The 16,076-nt window shown below is 37.9% G+C and overlaps 1 protein-coding gene across 1 annotated transcript in view; it reads left to right on the top strand.

The window, feature by feature from the left end:
• ptprga (protein tyrosine phosphatase receptor type Ga) overlaps positions 1-16,076 on the top strand; it is a 259,858-nt gene that overhangs the window by 143,473 nt on the left and 100,309 nt on the right. The window contains exons 3-4 of the mRNA XM_082156366.1: positions 2,010-2,192; positions 4,853-5,001. Of these exons, the coding sequence (XP_082012492.1) occupies positions 2,010-2,192; positions 4,853-5,001 (332 nt within the window). The remainder of the gene's footprint in view (positions 1-2,009; positions 2,193-4,852; positions 5,002-16,076) is intronic.

The following is a 16,076-nucleotide window of genomic DNA, read 5'->3' as shown; positions in this document are numbered from 1 at the left end:
ATAGACCTGCATTATGACTGACAGACAAGAACGGTTTGACCTAAAAATATCAAAATTGAAACTACTGCGGAAAAAAAGACACCTACATCTTGGATGCCCTTGAGGTAAGCTAAAACATACCAAAAATTTATTTCAAAGTGAACTATCCCTTTAAGTTGTATACGAACATACACATAATTGTTTCTACTCCAATTCGTTTTTTTTTTTTTTATATATATATAAACATTTAAAAGGTGGCTGACATAAAAACTTGTTTGAAATGTTTTTAAACCATAAAAAACATGCAAAGTCAGGTTTGCGTACTAGAAGTGTTTGCATTCATGTATTTGCATACACGTATCTGCGTCGATTATGTTTTGGGCCTAAAACAGATAGGATAATACAATATCATAAATATGCTAATGTTAACTGGACAGAGCTTAATGCGTAAACAAATGAAAAATGGATCTAACTGAACAAACAAAACCATAAACCCAGCAAAACAAATAAGAAAGAAATAGTACCGATCTCTATTTTTCTGCTCAGAGGCAGGGTTATGTACTCGGACCTTTGTTTTTCTCATCTGAGATGCGTATCCTGAGGTGTGGTTGGGATTAAGTTTGCGTGTGCAGTTTTTCTAACCCTGTTAGGGCTGCATTAAGGAGTGAGTAATCTCTTCACACGCAAGTCCTCGCTCTCTTTCATTACCCAGCAGTGCTGCCCGGATCTATAGCACTCTGCCGCTCCATATGAAACCCAGACCTGTCCAATCAATATGCCCCAAGGCTGCAGTGAGGGCAGAGGCTGAGGAGGATGAATCCTAATTTGATGAAATACGCATTTCGGGTCGGTCCGGATGCTTGCAGGGCTGGGGTAATTGTCGACAAATACATCTTAAAGGCCGGTAGCTGAGGATTGCTTTCAATTAGGGCTGGACGTTCTGTTTAGCTGTTTGTGGACCACTGCTCACCTCTCACCGAGTCTGAGAGAGAAGAAACACTCGCATACTCACACTCTGGCACTATAGTGTCTCATCAGGTTATTGCTCTGAAAGGTGCATTTATGATTTGGCAGGCTTTAACTGTAAGCAAAGCCAAAGCGGTGCTTCAACCTGTTTAATGGACTCTTAAAATATCCTTGTCTTGTTTGCTTGTCTCATTTTGTGTACTGAAGTAAAATTGTCTGCTCATACTTTTATTTTATTATGTATAAGATGACAAGGGTCTCTACGGTGTGGCTTTGATCACTGATAGTTTCAAACTGTAATACGCTATAATTCAGATTTTTGGACAAAATAACTTGTTTTGAAAGCAGCAGGGAAGAAATATAGATTGCAGCAAAGATTTAAGAATTTGTTCAAAACATGAATTTGTTCCTTCATTTTAGCTGTATCGTAGCCTCATTTTGCTAACTCGTTCCCTTGTTTTAGTTCAATTGTGACCATGGAGGAACAAATGAGTAAAACATGGCATCGTACATTTTGAGATATCGCTTTTACCCAGCATGCTGTTACTGCTAAATATGATCACAGCTAGCTAAAAAGGTATTTACTTGTGTCATGCAGGAGATAAAAGAACCATTCATTCCATTAGCAAGTGTTAGCTTGGTAGCTAGCTAAATTTTGGTCACTTTCTGTCAAAAAGGAAATCTGAGGTTCAGAAGAAAAAGCCTTATCAAACAATGATTTATTCGTTAAAAACAAATCTCCTGGTACTTCCAAAAGTTGTTTTCATATTTGTCTCTACCGAGTGCTTGTAAACTTTTCAGTGGAAATAAAAAACAACAACAAAAAAACATCTGCTTCGGTCTGTGTGGTTCAAAGGTCTTGGATTCAAGTGTGACTACTCTGTCATTTCATCAAGCTTTTCTTCTTTTTTTTTTTCTTTTTTTTTTGACAGACAGATGGTCGTTTCAGGACAGCTCTAGTGTGTTTTGACTGGCATTTATGAAATATAAAGTGAGTCTGGGAGCGCTTCGGCTTCTGTTTGCAGTGTGATGATCCATTGATTTGCTGTCTCTCTCTTCTGCAGGGACGTACGGACCAGATACAGGGTGGACGGCAGCTTTTCCTGAGTGTCAGGAGAGAAACCAATCGCCAATCAATATAGCCGACCAAGACACTAAGGTCTCGATGGAGTACCAGGAACTCACGTTGGACGGGTTTGATGCAGAGTCGTCCAACAAGACATCAATGAAGAATACAGGCAAAACTGGTAAATGCACACAGATACAGACAGTCTGTGATAGTTCACCAAAAAAATATCATTGATCTATCATGTCATCAGATATAAGGCAGAATGTCCTGGGTTGCGTTTCTCAGAAGCATCGTGAGCTAAGTTGATCGTAGAGACCATTGGTTGCAATTGTTCTACAATCTTCTTAGGCTTACAATGCTTTTGAGAAACTCAGCTTTGGCCATTAAAAAGTGAATGGGGTTTAAAATGGGTCATAACATTACCTGAAATGTCTTCTAAAGCCGTGTGATAGCTTTGCTCAAAAACAAATATTTAAGTTATCACTCTCTAAAAGTATTTCTAATAAGTGTTTCAAATTTTGTAATTATGTTATATTTTTTAATATTTTTATTAGAGACTTGAGAACAAAAACAATTATTGGGTAGGGAAATGGAATGGATAAAGAATACGCTGGATTTAATGCTACAGAAACACGTGCCAATTTCCGCCCCATGCCATTGACTTCTATAAATTATAGGTCACACTGAATGGAAGTGTTCAACTCTTGTACTTTCAAGCTCTATCATACTTCATCTTCCTCCTGAACTTTTCACACCCGAATTCTGTTTTCATGCTACAGTCTTGCACCATTAAGCAGTACTGCAGAGGAGTGTATTGAGGAAGTTTACACAGACACGAATTGCCCAACATTTCCCTCCTTAACATAATCCGTGCAGAGGAAGACAAATGTCCCGCTGTTGTCCCATGAATAATGGAGAGCTGCTCTGCTATTTATAACTGACACATGAGTGTTTTATCAGAGAAATAATCACTTGGAACAGGGCGGCACAATAAACCTACAGACCCGGCACCTCTGAATTATGCATGACTCAATCAATGTTTTAAATCATTTTCTCTATGGACGACTACAACGTCAAGTGACCCTTGACCTTCTCACCTTGAGCGAAACACTCATTAGGGATGTCCGGAAAAGGAATAAGTGTGAAAAAAGAACTTGGATGTCTTTGCAATGGAATACTAGCGTACTTGTGTATTGTACAGTATATAGTGTACACCAGTGGTTCTCAACAAAGTGGCCACAGGATGACTTAACATTTATTTATTATATAAAAAAACACACGAAAGAACCTAATATGAATGCTAAAAACACAAATCAATCAAGATGGTTTATTTTATTGTATTGAAAAACATACCCAATCTTGAATCCTTTTACTTGAATCCTTAATTACAGCAGACATACCAGAGACCATATCTTGAAATATTGTGTTGGACGATCGTTTAATTTAATAAAAACATTAAATTAAATGATAAATTAATTATTATTATAAAAATATAACTAACACATATTATAAATATGTAATAAAATAAATGATGATAAGTTCAAATGCTTATTAATCCAATTTTCTATAAAGATGTCTTATTTTTGAAAATGGAAGATGATGTCAAGTACATTGCATTGTTTGGTACAGCATTTCACTCGGTGTGCTTTGTTCTGTTCCATGCATACTGAAATATCATCTACTGTGCACAGTATACATGCCATATACTGCAGAAAATGTAAAAGCAGTATGTTATTCCAAACCTAGAGGCATTTTTGTAAGCGATCGAGCGAGTGTGTGTGTGTGTGTTGCTGGACTGGCCAATACACAAGCTTCTCACAGACCCCCACCAAATTAAACTTAAGAAATTCATGAGATCTTGGAACCTTGAAGAAACATTTGCATTGATCAAGGATTTGCTGGCAGGAGAGCCCTAGTTTTCACAAGCTGCCGTTCCAAGGTCCTGCTGGCTTAGCTGTCTAATTCCTGCCTGTTTGTTAAAGCTCATGAAGCTCAAAGCCGGAATAGCTAATGAAACTGATTCTCCCTCTCATGTCGGATTACGTCAAAAAATCAACAAAAGACCAAACAACTTAAAGAGGAGTCGAGAGAAGGACAGAGAGCGGCGTTGTTTTTTCCCAGGCTTGAGAGTGTGTGTTTGTGCTAGAGCGTGTCATGCCTCTTACTTTTGCCCCTGGCTCCTCCAAGTCGTCACTCGTCGTTGCTGTGGTGACGGATTCAGACTGCCACCAGTTGATTGCTTCAATATCTCAATGGTTGGACACTAGCCTGTTTCGCTAAGATTACAAGTGAGGTTTCAGAGGAGCCGTTCTTTTAAATAGGACACAAATCTCTTGTGGCAAGCGGCAAGTAAAAATCACTCCGAAATTCAATCAGAAAAAGAAATCTGTCCAACAAAGGCTGTGCTATTTAAGGTTGCACCCATTAATGAAAGTCCGGTCCTGGTGCGAAAGACCAATTTGTGAATCTAAATGCTCTTTGACGGAAGAGCTTTTGCTATCGGTTCCCCACTTTTTTTTAAGGCTCTTGTTTTATGAAATAACAAAAGGAATCAAAAAAAGCAATTTGAAGTGATGTGAGGGTAAAATGTCTTCTCTCAGCCAAATTACTGCTTCATTTGAGACCTGGCCTTCTGAGGGCAACAGCAGAAAGGAATTGTGTATAATATACAGCCCATGTCCCTAAGGAAGGTAAAGGAATAATCATAAATACTGAAAGGAAGTCTATTTTCCAGTCAATGCTTGGAATGCATTTGTTTAATGTACATGCCAAGAAAGTGGTCTTTATTTCTCTTTTTCTCCCTGTTTAACCCTCTTTCCTTTTCTCTGCTCCTCACAGTGGCGATCTTCCTGAAGGACGATTATTTTGTGAGAGGAGCCGGGCTACCGGGCCGCTTCAAAGCGGAGAAGGTGGAGTTCCACTGGGGCCAGAGCAATGGTTCTGACGGCTCGGAGCACAGCATCAATGGCAGGAGATTCCCTGTGGAGGTGAGCCTCAGCTAATCTCTCTCCAACGTCTGTTCCATATCTAAACAAACCAGCTCCACCAACTCACAACTCTAGCCTACTTGCTTTATTTTGCCGGATACGCCAACTTTTTTTAAATTACACTCTTACTTGGGACTTTGTCTTCAGAACATTCAAGCAATGTTTGAAGAATGCTATAAATTTCAAATGGCCCAAGAGTCGTGATGCTTTAGGGTATTTTGCCTTTGATGTTTTGGTGTATAAGAGTGTCTATGATTAAAAAAAGAAGAAAAGTCTAGATTAAAAAGGAATTTAAGTTAATGGTGCTAAAATGTCATGTGGTGTGACCAACACGTAAAAAGTACAATTATATCGTCATGTACATTGTCATTCCAATAAATAAATAAAGGTAACTTTTTGGGGAAGTCACACCACATGACATTACAATATGAACTAAGCTTGACTTACCATAATAAAGGTCAACTTATCTGATATTTTAAGAGAATTTCTGTATTGATCTTGACATGACGTACTATTAAAGGACAAGTTCGGTATTTTACACTTAAAGCCCTGTTTTCAGATCGTTTCTGATGAAATGCAATGGTTAAGATTGAACTTTGGACAAATGCTGCTGTCCCGAGAATTTTAGGTTTTTGTGTTAGCACCCCCCCACCTTAACAATCGCTGCATAGGTTCACTGGAATAATCCTTCCTAAAACGCATTAAACTTTCGTTTACAAAGACGTGAAACTCACAGAGTGGTCAGGGGTGTTCACTGATATGCTCACACAAAAATCGCTGCAAAAGATGCTTTCCAACAGGTTTTATCGTAGTTTTTGTCCAACTCCATTGATTTGTATAGGACGTGCTGTGAGACCGCAGCACCTTTACGGTATTACTCCGCCGCTTCTTCTTCTGCTTCTTCTGTGTATTCAATGAAATGCCAGTGGTTTGCTTGCAATTGGCAAAGGTGCATTATCACCACCAACTGGGCTGGAGAGTCTATTATTCAAGCTCTCAACGGAAGAATGTACGGGTGTGAGGCGTTTGGAAAAATAGGTCCACAGTTTTACAACGGATGGTAAAACACCTGTTTGAAAGCATCTTTTGCAGCGATTTTTGTGTGAGCATATCAGTGAACACCCCTGACCACTCGGTGAGTTTCACGTCTTTGTAAACGAACGATTTTTCCAGTGCACCTATGCAACCGTTGTATAGGTGGGGGGTGCTACCACAAAAACCTAAAATTCTCGGGACAGCAGCATTTGTCCAAATTTCAATCTTAACCATTGTATTTCATCAGAAACTATCTGAAAACAGGGCTTTAAGTGTAAAATACTGAACTTGTCCTTTAAGGGTCTGCTGAGGTCCTTTTCTGTTTTTCTGTTTCTTCATATTGGCCGAAACTTATTGGCAGACAAAAGTTTTCCATTAGTAAGTCATTGACCCACAGCTTGTTAGTATAAAATGAGCTTTATCTGGACTTTGGTAGTCTTTACTTTGAGGAAAAGCAGGAGGAATCATGGTCGGGTGGAAAGGAGGAATGGTTGGCTGTCTGTTATAGAAGCGTGTAAAGGGCGTTCCTGTATTGATTGAACAGGGCATTATGGAGACGAGCTCTCTCTCTTGGGTCTGATCACTGGCTGCTTGTGTCTCTCTTTGCAATTCTGATTTATCACTATGGCTGCCTGGCACTTCTCATGCACACTTGAGACCGATTTTATCACCCAGCCTCAAATATGCAAGGTATCAGAGTTTTGCATGTCTTTCAACCTTAAGTGCAATTAATATTGTTTGATTTGGTGGTCGTAATTTTATTGCCCTCCCGCCCAACCTAATTTAGAGAGTAAAATGTGTTCGTTGGCCTGCATTAGCGTCCCTCGTATTGGCAGTTTGATGTGGCTTGGTGTGATGATGTCATCACAGTACAAATCATATTGGCACTTAAGGTCTCCTACTGCAGTCTACCAGCTATGTAGATATTGTTTGCTTATAATAAATAAATAAAAAAGACATTTAAAAAAAAAATAGAAAGAGTTTAAATAGATTGTATTAACCCAGAAATGACATACCCAAACTAAAACAGATACAGTTCATGAACTCTTTGCACTATAAGCATAAGTATGGTCTCATTTGAAAGCAGACACTTGGCAGTTTATTATAAAGTCAGAATTAATTATTGTCATATTGAAAGTTTTAGCTTCAAAATTTTGTAAAGTTATTAGAAATGTATTTTGTTGAAAAATATTTATGAAAATAAAATTTAAGTTTGGCATTTTTTAATCTAGAAAAGCAGTGCCGCTAAAGCCACGTCTGACCATGTTATATTTCAAATCTGAAGATAAGAAGTCTAAAACTCGGAATTTAATGAAATGTTTTTAACGATCATGTCAGGTGACTTATTTTGAGAAGACTCTAAAATGCTAAGTGATGTTTATTAACAGTAAAGAGATTTACTGCAGCTGTGAGAGGCCAATGCGCTACAGTGGTTTTACTGCATAAGGGTTCGGAAAATACGTTTATTCAGAACCAGATACATTTAAAAAATAAATAGCGGAACCAAACGACATTCGGTTGAGTTAATGATTCTTTTTACTGAATCAAAACCTAGTCTAATTCCAGAACAAAATACTCTTATGAGTCCGTTATTTTTAGTAAAAGAAAAGCAGTTTTACCGCTGTAATTATGCCAATTCCTGAACAAATGACTCTTGTGAGCCAGTTCTTTTTAATGAATCAAAACAGCACAAACAGCAAAGTCTAACAGATTCTTGATGGAATGACCCTTATGAGCCAATTCTTATTAGTGAATCAAATCTATACAGCACAACCAGTATAGTCCAACTAATACCCAATGAGCCAAATCATTTTAGTGACTCAAAACCATACAGCGTTACCATTCTAATCCTACCAATTCCCAAACAACTGACTAGTATGAAACATTCCCTTTTTTGGTGAATCAAAACGCCACTCCCTTTTTAGTGAATACAGCACAAGCAGCTTAAAGGTGCCCTAGAATGGATTATTTTATTATTTTAGAATGTTTCCTGGGGTGCCCTTATAATGTTAGTATGTTTTTTAGATCAAAAGTTGTTAGAATTTAGAAATAAAAGGCATATTTCCTAGCCTGATTTCATCCCCTGATTTGAACGCTCTGTTTGAAGGGGCGTGTCTGCTGTGAGACTTCAATGTAAACGGCCACTGCTGTGATTGGCTGACATGCTTGCATATGAAATCTGGCATTCGAGCTATCTGGAAACCTTTTACTATTACAGCTTTTATACGTTTTTACTATTACAGCTATCGGGATTAACGAATCATGAGAAGTTTTTTAAGTATTTAGATCTATTCCCATCACATAAAAGGTTGCAGTGATGACCATTGAGCAGATGACAGCCTGTTGATCGCGTGAATGAAGATCTTATCACTGCAACGCGATTTACTGATGCATAAACAGTGTTGAACGACTTTGAGAGAAAGATTATCTGTCTGAACTTGAACAATTACACATCAGAAATTCACATAACCCACTGGTTCTCCAGAGGCTCGGATGAAGGAGCTAAACAAATATTTTTGTGTTCATTTGTACATCCAAACACTGAGCAACTGCCATGCTTCGTTCGCTCGTTTGCAAGCCACGATGTCTCTCGAGGAAAAAACAATATCGCGCTGGATCTAGATAACACAGTGTAAATTATCGTTAATAAAATCACTACTTACCGCTTGCGGGAATATAACGTTAGTTGAAATCGCCCCCTTCGTCCGTTTGAGACGCCGAGAGAAGCCTGGCTGCTTGATATTGTTCCAGGTTAGAAAAAAAGCCCGCGGTGAAATGGGCAGAGCAAACTAACAACTTCGAATTAAACTGTAGCGGTATCCGATTATAGATAGATAGATTAGAGATAGATCTGCCATTTTCCCTATGATCCTCCTCCTGCAGAACTTCTGATGATTCGGCTGTGCAGTTCCGCCTGGCACTGAGCATGGGCTGGCATATGCACATTTTTGGAGGCGTACATATTAATGATCCCGACTGTTGCGTCACAGTCGGTGTTATGTGGAGATTCGCCTGTTTTTCAGGGGTGTTTTTCAAAAACGAGATTTAAATAAGAAAGAGAAAACTATGGTGTTTGAGACTCACTTTATGTCATGTCCATGTACTGAACTCTTGTTATTTAACTATGCCAAGATAAATTCAATTTCACATTCTAGGGCACCTTTAAGCTCAAAGTATACTTTTTGAGACTGTGCTGACGGTGCACTTACAACACTGCATGCACAAGAAAGACAGAAGAAACAGAAGAGTCACAACACTTTCAAAGCTGTGCGGACACGACTGCACACAAGACGCGTCTGGACGCTGAAATTGAAGTTTACCCAGGCCTTTAGTCCAACCAATTTCTGACGGAATTACCCTTTATGAGGCAGTTCTCGAATGAAACACATACAACTTGACTCAAATCAATGTAGTGACTGGTTGTTTATATGGCAATACACATTTTCAACTATCCATTTTATACATTTGCATAGTCTTTGCAAGTGTTTCCTTCAAGAAATAAAAGTGATCAGATAATCGTGTAGCTTCAGAGCCAAATAGAGCTGACACTGTATTTAGAGCGACTTTTGGACAGTCTCACTAGAGCGATCTGTGTTTAGGTTCCTGTGATGTCTGTCTGTAGTGTGTTTGACTTGTTTGGTCTGTCACATTTAGTGTCTTGTAGTCGATGTGAGTTGAGCCTGAAGCTCAGTGAATGTAGATGAGGCTGCTCTTTTCACTCTGTTACACAACCCTAGCTGAATAAAGAAAAGACAAAGAGACAGACGTGAGAAAGAGGAGTTTGGAACTTCACAGAAGCAGCAGAAACACAGATGACAAGAAGAGAAACACTAGAGGTAAGGTTAACAACAAAACCGAATAACAAGACAGAGTTGAAGTGAAGTGTGGCCTATTATGAATTAGTCTTCATCAGCCAAAACGCTATCTTACAAGCAACACGCTCATTAACGAAACAAATTCGAGTCAGAAAGCTAATTAAGGCAATCAGCAGTGGAGCTCTGTGGTTTTCCTGGCGTGACGTCACGTGTTTTGGCCTGTGCTCTCTTCATGAGAGCTCTCAGACCCAGATCCTTCATGCAGCTCTCATAGCAAATAGCATCACCTGTATGGCAAGCCGTTTTAACATTTAATCCTTAAAACCTACTAGTCTCTATTTTCATGCTACTAGTACTTATCTTTTAGATACTAGTATCTATTCCATTAAGTACTAGTACTTATTCATTAGCCACTAGTGCTTATTCTTTAGGTACTAGTACCTTTTTAAAAGATACTAGTAGTTATTCATTAGATTCTAGTGCCTATTAAATTTGTACTAGTATGTATTTATTATATACTAGTACTTATTTCAATAGTGTCTAGTAACTATTATTTTGTTACTAGTAACAAATAAAAAAAATTTGCCATTGACTTCTATGGGCATCTGTCATTCAGATATCAACTATTCAGTTCTGACTAGTGTGTATTCCAATTGTGACTAGTACATATATATATTAGATACTAGTAGATATCCATTAGGTACTAGTACTTATTTTTTAGATACTAGTACCTATTAAATAGATACTAGTACTTATTCATTAGCTACTAGTACTTATTCAATAAATACGAGTACTAAGTCATTAGATACGAGTACCTATTAAATAGATACTAGTACTTATTCATTAGATACTAGTACCTATTAATTAGATACTAGTACCTATTAATTAGATACTAGTACGTATTAATTAGCTACTAATCTAATAAATAAGTACTAGTACCAATTTAATAGGCACTACAATCTAATGAATAACTACTAGTATCTTTTAAAAAGGTACTAGTATTTAAAGAATAGGCACTAGTACCTAATGAATAAGCACTAGTACTTAATGGAATAGATACTAGTATCTAAAAGATAAGTACTAATAGCATGAAAATAGAGACTAGTAGGTTTTAAGGATTAAATGTTAAAACGGCTTGCCATATTCACCTGTGGATTAAAGCCATTTACAAAAACATGCACCAAACGCAAGTGCACATTTGGTTTCCTTATAAAGTGGTCATGACATGATTTAGAGGGTGTAGACTGAGAGAAGAGGGCTCATTAAACTGAATTAATTACACTAATTAGAGCCACTGAAGAATTATTGAAAGACTAGGGATGGAGGGCTTTTTTATGGTTGTTGTTGTTGTTGTTTTGGTTGCTATTGTGTGTGATTCTCTTTGAGGCAGATTTTTTCAAACCACAAATGTTAACTCATAATATGCTGGATAGGATTTTGCATGTCATTAGAATGATTAAAGTCACTTCAAACTATATGGAAATAGTTTCTAACTAAATGAAACCAGAATGACTGTTGCATGTTTCCAAATGAAGCAGTGGTGTTTCCTTCCTCTTGAACAGATCAGGGGCCTATACCATGAAGCTGGTTTAGGGGGCTAGCCAGGTATGTTTCAGTTTAGTTTGTGCCAACCCTGGGGTTTAGGCACCATGAAAGTGGTCTGGCTTTTAGCAGTGTTCATCGCCATACTTGTGCTCCACGGCTAACCTGGTCCAGGGCAGCTTATGTTCCAGGTAAGAGGTTGCAAACCGAACTTGGACCAATCAGCTGTGAGCAAAGTGACACATGTCTGATGCGTTAAAGTCACTCCACCTGTTTCTACTCCAAATTAAAGGTCACTACATAGCAAATGATTTTTAAAGACAAAATCATCTGGCTTTTTGTAATGCTTATTTAGAATAATAATTTTGTATGATTTAGGTATTATTTATGTAATTATTATACCCTTTATAGATCACACATGTACAATTTTAGTTTATCAATTATTATTACGCACAGTTTAAATGAATAAATATATAAAGGTAATATAAATACACTTTAGAATCAATAGATAAAGCTATAAAGTGGAGGGGAACAAGATACCTTGGCCAAAGATTAATTTGTTCCAATGAGTTAAATTGTGGCTGTTATTTAAATTAAAACAAGGAAACAAAGTAGTACAACATAGATACTTTTTAATTAAAACAGTGTAACTAATTAATAAAACATGGCCACAGATTCATAAGACATTTTTCTTCTGCATGTCATGTGCGATCGAATGGTTTAGATGAATGAATTAAATGACTCACACATGAAGGCGGTCACTTTCATTCATGAATGAGTCATATGTCATGCTGGGGGAAAATCAAGATAACATGGCCACAAATTAAGAATTTGTTGACTTAATTCCCTCATTTTAGTTCAATTGTGGCCATGATTTAACAATTCAAACGAGAGAACAAATTAGCACACCATGGCCACGATTGAACTAGTGCTACATGTCTGTTTGTATTTGTTCAGTTTCCCGCCGATCCTTTGTTCCCATGGTCACCGTCTTCATGAGTTCATTTGGTTCAGCTGTGTGTCTTTAAGTGTCTTGTTAATCAGTCTAATTAGTTCCTCCCTGTTACCTGTGTATTTAAGTCTGAGTCTTGTGCTGTCTAGTTGTCTGTCATCGTTGATGTTGGCCTGTTTGTTCTGTCCTGTGTTAGAGATTTCCTAGTATTTCTGTAAGTTATCCTGTTTCCTCATTGCTGCAACCAGACCCATAATAACTAGAACAAGAGAATGCATTAATAAAATGTGAACCTGTGTTTTTGAAGGAAACAAAAGTTGAAAATGATCAGTGCTCTGCAGAAAGAGTTGCTAAATTTCAGTAGTCATGATCAGATTCAAGGACTAGCAGTTGTATAAAATTATAAAACTCATATTACACAACACACATTTTATTTCCTTTAAATTCATGTTTTATAAGATTTTTTTTTTATCACAAATAGTTATTTTAATCTATTCAAAGCTAATAAATATTTCCTAATATTTATTAGGTACTTTCTAATATGGTATATGTACCCCTGGACAGGAGTCATTGGTTTTCGAGACGTTCGATTTCACAGAAGATGCTAAAAGCTGCTTTTGTTTGTTATTGATTGTTTGGATCAGTCAGTGTGAGCCAGACAAATGTGGAACTTGTTTATGTGTTGATTTGTTTTTGTTCGTCTCGTATCTGCACAAAGTAATATTACAGCTCCGCTTAGATCATCACACTGAGATTTCCAAGGAACCGCACACTGCCAAGCTCTCCCTCTTTGCATACAGATTACTCCTCCACGAAGCATTCTGCATTGGTCGCCTCGGCCCTGTTAACCAGAGACGTTTTTCATGTTTTTGTTTTTTCAAGTGTGGCAATTACTTTTGTTTTAGCTGGAGAGTTGACTGGAGACCTGAGGTAATTAAATGGTGCCCCCTGTGTAGGGCTGTTCAGAGCCTGACCGACAGCACTGCTTCTTTTGACAGAGCACCCAGTGGCCCTTGACTTCAATCTGAGAGCTGCCAGATCACTGTCATTATCACTGGGGAGAGCGCTCTCCATCCTTCACTCGTCCGTCAAGCGGACCCTCCAGATGTATGGTAATCCAGGGGCTTCATGGTGTCGACAAAAGGCCTTCCTCCAGAGTGTTTTGTTGAGCTGAAAAAACAATCTTGAGGGATTTAGGAAAGGAACACATTGGTCTTTACTCGGATCCACATTCATCTAGCCTATCTGATTAGAAGTACACAACTTTTTGGAAAATAATCATTTAAAGACTTTTGTTTAGCTTGGCGAAAAAAGAAGAAAAAAACAGTGTAGCCGGTCAAGTAAAATGCCAACTACGAGTCCGTTCAGAAGCATCTGCCAACCAGTTTCATCAATGTACAAGCAGTTAGAGTTACTCATAAAATGTCTTATAAAATGCCCATCTAACAGCCTTTCAGAAAATACATTGGGGCTCATGAGTATTAATTAGGTGAATGTTGTCACCTAATCAATATTCATGAGCTAATCTGATATAGTTTATACTATTCCCTTCTCAGATCACTTCTGTGCCTCTGATGACATGTATTTAATGCAAGCGAACGAAAGTAGTTGTGTTTGAGAACGTTTCTTGAGTTGACTTCACGTGGTTTTGATATGTTATTGTCACTAGACATTCACCAATTTACTAATGGATCATAGCTTTGTTTCCATCCACCTATTTTTATGCGCATTTTGGGATATTGCTGGATGGAAACGCCAAGATGAGCATAAATTCAAAAAATAAAAACATGCATTAAATTGAGTCAGATACATTTTTTATCCGATAAGAAAACATGCATAACTACAATGGAAACACATTTACCAATTAAATGATTCGACGCGCATCAAAAAGTCATGTGACTGCACGATGGGACGGCATAACTGGACAAACCAGCGAACCAATCTCGTTTCACAGGATCTGAAATGCTGTTTTGGTTGTTCTGAAATACCCGAGCAAAGTCTGTCGTCAAAGTGGTTTGGTATAATTAGCTTAAGAACAGCAGGATAGCAAGGTAGCATGAGCACGCGCTTATTGAATTTCATCTGCACACTCTGAGGCGCAAGTCATTTATGAAAGTTATTAGGCTATATACAGTGGCTTCTTCTACTTTTCTTAGTGATATTTAGTGTCAGTTTATCAGGAAGTGATGATTTCGTTCTCTTTGACTTACTGGAAACAGGTTTTTATTTGCTAATGTCTTATGTGATATTCCAATTTTGTGCATAAGTTAAATTTGCAACTTTGGATGGAAACGGTTGGAATGAAATGGTTAGATTACGATGGAAATGGTTAGATTTTTGTTCATTTATTTAGCTTTACTATTTTTTTGTTGATTTTTCTTTGATGCTAGAATTTGAATTAAGGGACTTAAAAAAAAAAAAAAGATTTTGCTGGGCTTGTATACTGTCATCATGGTAAACTCTCCAAAAAGCCCAATTTTTTGTAAAGCATCAAAGAATCGCAAGTTGACTAGTCATTCAGACAACCAGCCGAAAAATCAAAATTAATATATGCAGTTTTTTACATACCTAATTGGATGACCTAATCCAACACACCTGGTTCTCATCTGTTCATTAGTACGCTAAAATGATTGTGTCAGATAAAGGAGACATCTAAAATGTGTTCTTCTGGGGGACCTACAGGAACAAGGTTAGCAAGCGCTGAAGTAGACTTTGATAAAGACAGAAATTCACCCTTCATGTCTTTCTATTCCTCCTGAAGCAGTTTGCTCACTCACACATGCTAAACAGCCTGAGGAGGCCAGAGAGAGAAAGAGAGGAAGTGAGTGAGGGAGAGTTGACAGGGTGTGTAAGAGATGAGCTGTGACAGATGTCTGTCAAATTACTCTTCTACAGACACCGAAGGCAATGGAGCAAAAGAACGCAGAGTTGAGTTTGTCTTTGGGGAGTTATAGTCTAGCGCCTCCTGGTGGAGGTGCACATAGTCATGTTAATAAACCCCAGCACCAGCACATCAACCAGAAAACATATTTTTAAGGGGTCCAGTACTGCAGGGTTTTTGTTCAGATTTTCTTATTACTATGATTTTTCTTCCCTGAAAGTGTCTGGATGTCAGAAAATATTAAAGTCAGAGGTGCCAAACTTGGTGGAATGATCCCAAATCTCACCCACCACTTAGGTAATCAAAATGACATCCGTCTGCTTTAAGACTTTTAGACCAAGCAGAAACATCTGCCAGCCGGTTGCATCAGCAGTCAACTGAACGATGGCTCAAGTCGGAAACGCTAATTCTACTACGGCTAGCGCCCACTTCCCTAAATCGGTTGTGACTACTGGGTGAACGTTACATCACCTGATTATTATTCATGATCCAAGCTGATAAGGTTCATAATATGCCCCCACCAATCCCTGACGACATGAGACAAGTCAACAACTTGGGACGGGAAGTGAGATCAAGGAACATTTGATTGCGTGATGTTTGTAAGTTGAAAATAAGCCTGAAGCCTTGTAAGCCTGAAGAAGACCCAGTAGGGTCGAAACGTTGCTTTTTTATTAAAATATGGGAGTAAGTAGCAGTGTTGCGGACATTATAATCTTTTCAGTTAAGTTGAAAATACACTCATCTGCCTGGAGGTAGTTCTATTATATGATTTTTTTTTTTTTTTTTTTTCAAGAATGAAATGGAAAAGAGTCAAAATCTCTTTGTAATGGTCACGTGGTTTCCATTTCTG

This window comes from Leuciscus leuciscus (assembly GCF_965113295.1).
Source record: "Leuciscus leuciscus genome assembly, chromosome: 23".
Lineage (NCBI taxonomy): Eukaryota > Metazoa > Chordata > Actinopteri > Cypriniformes > Leuciscidae > Leuciscus > Leuciscus leuciscus.
Note: the sequence above shows the minus strand (reverse complement) of the source record. Positions and strands in the feature narration are given on the sequence as shown.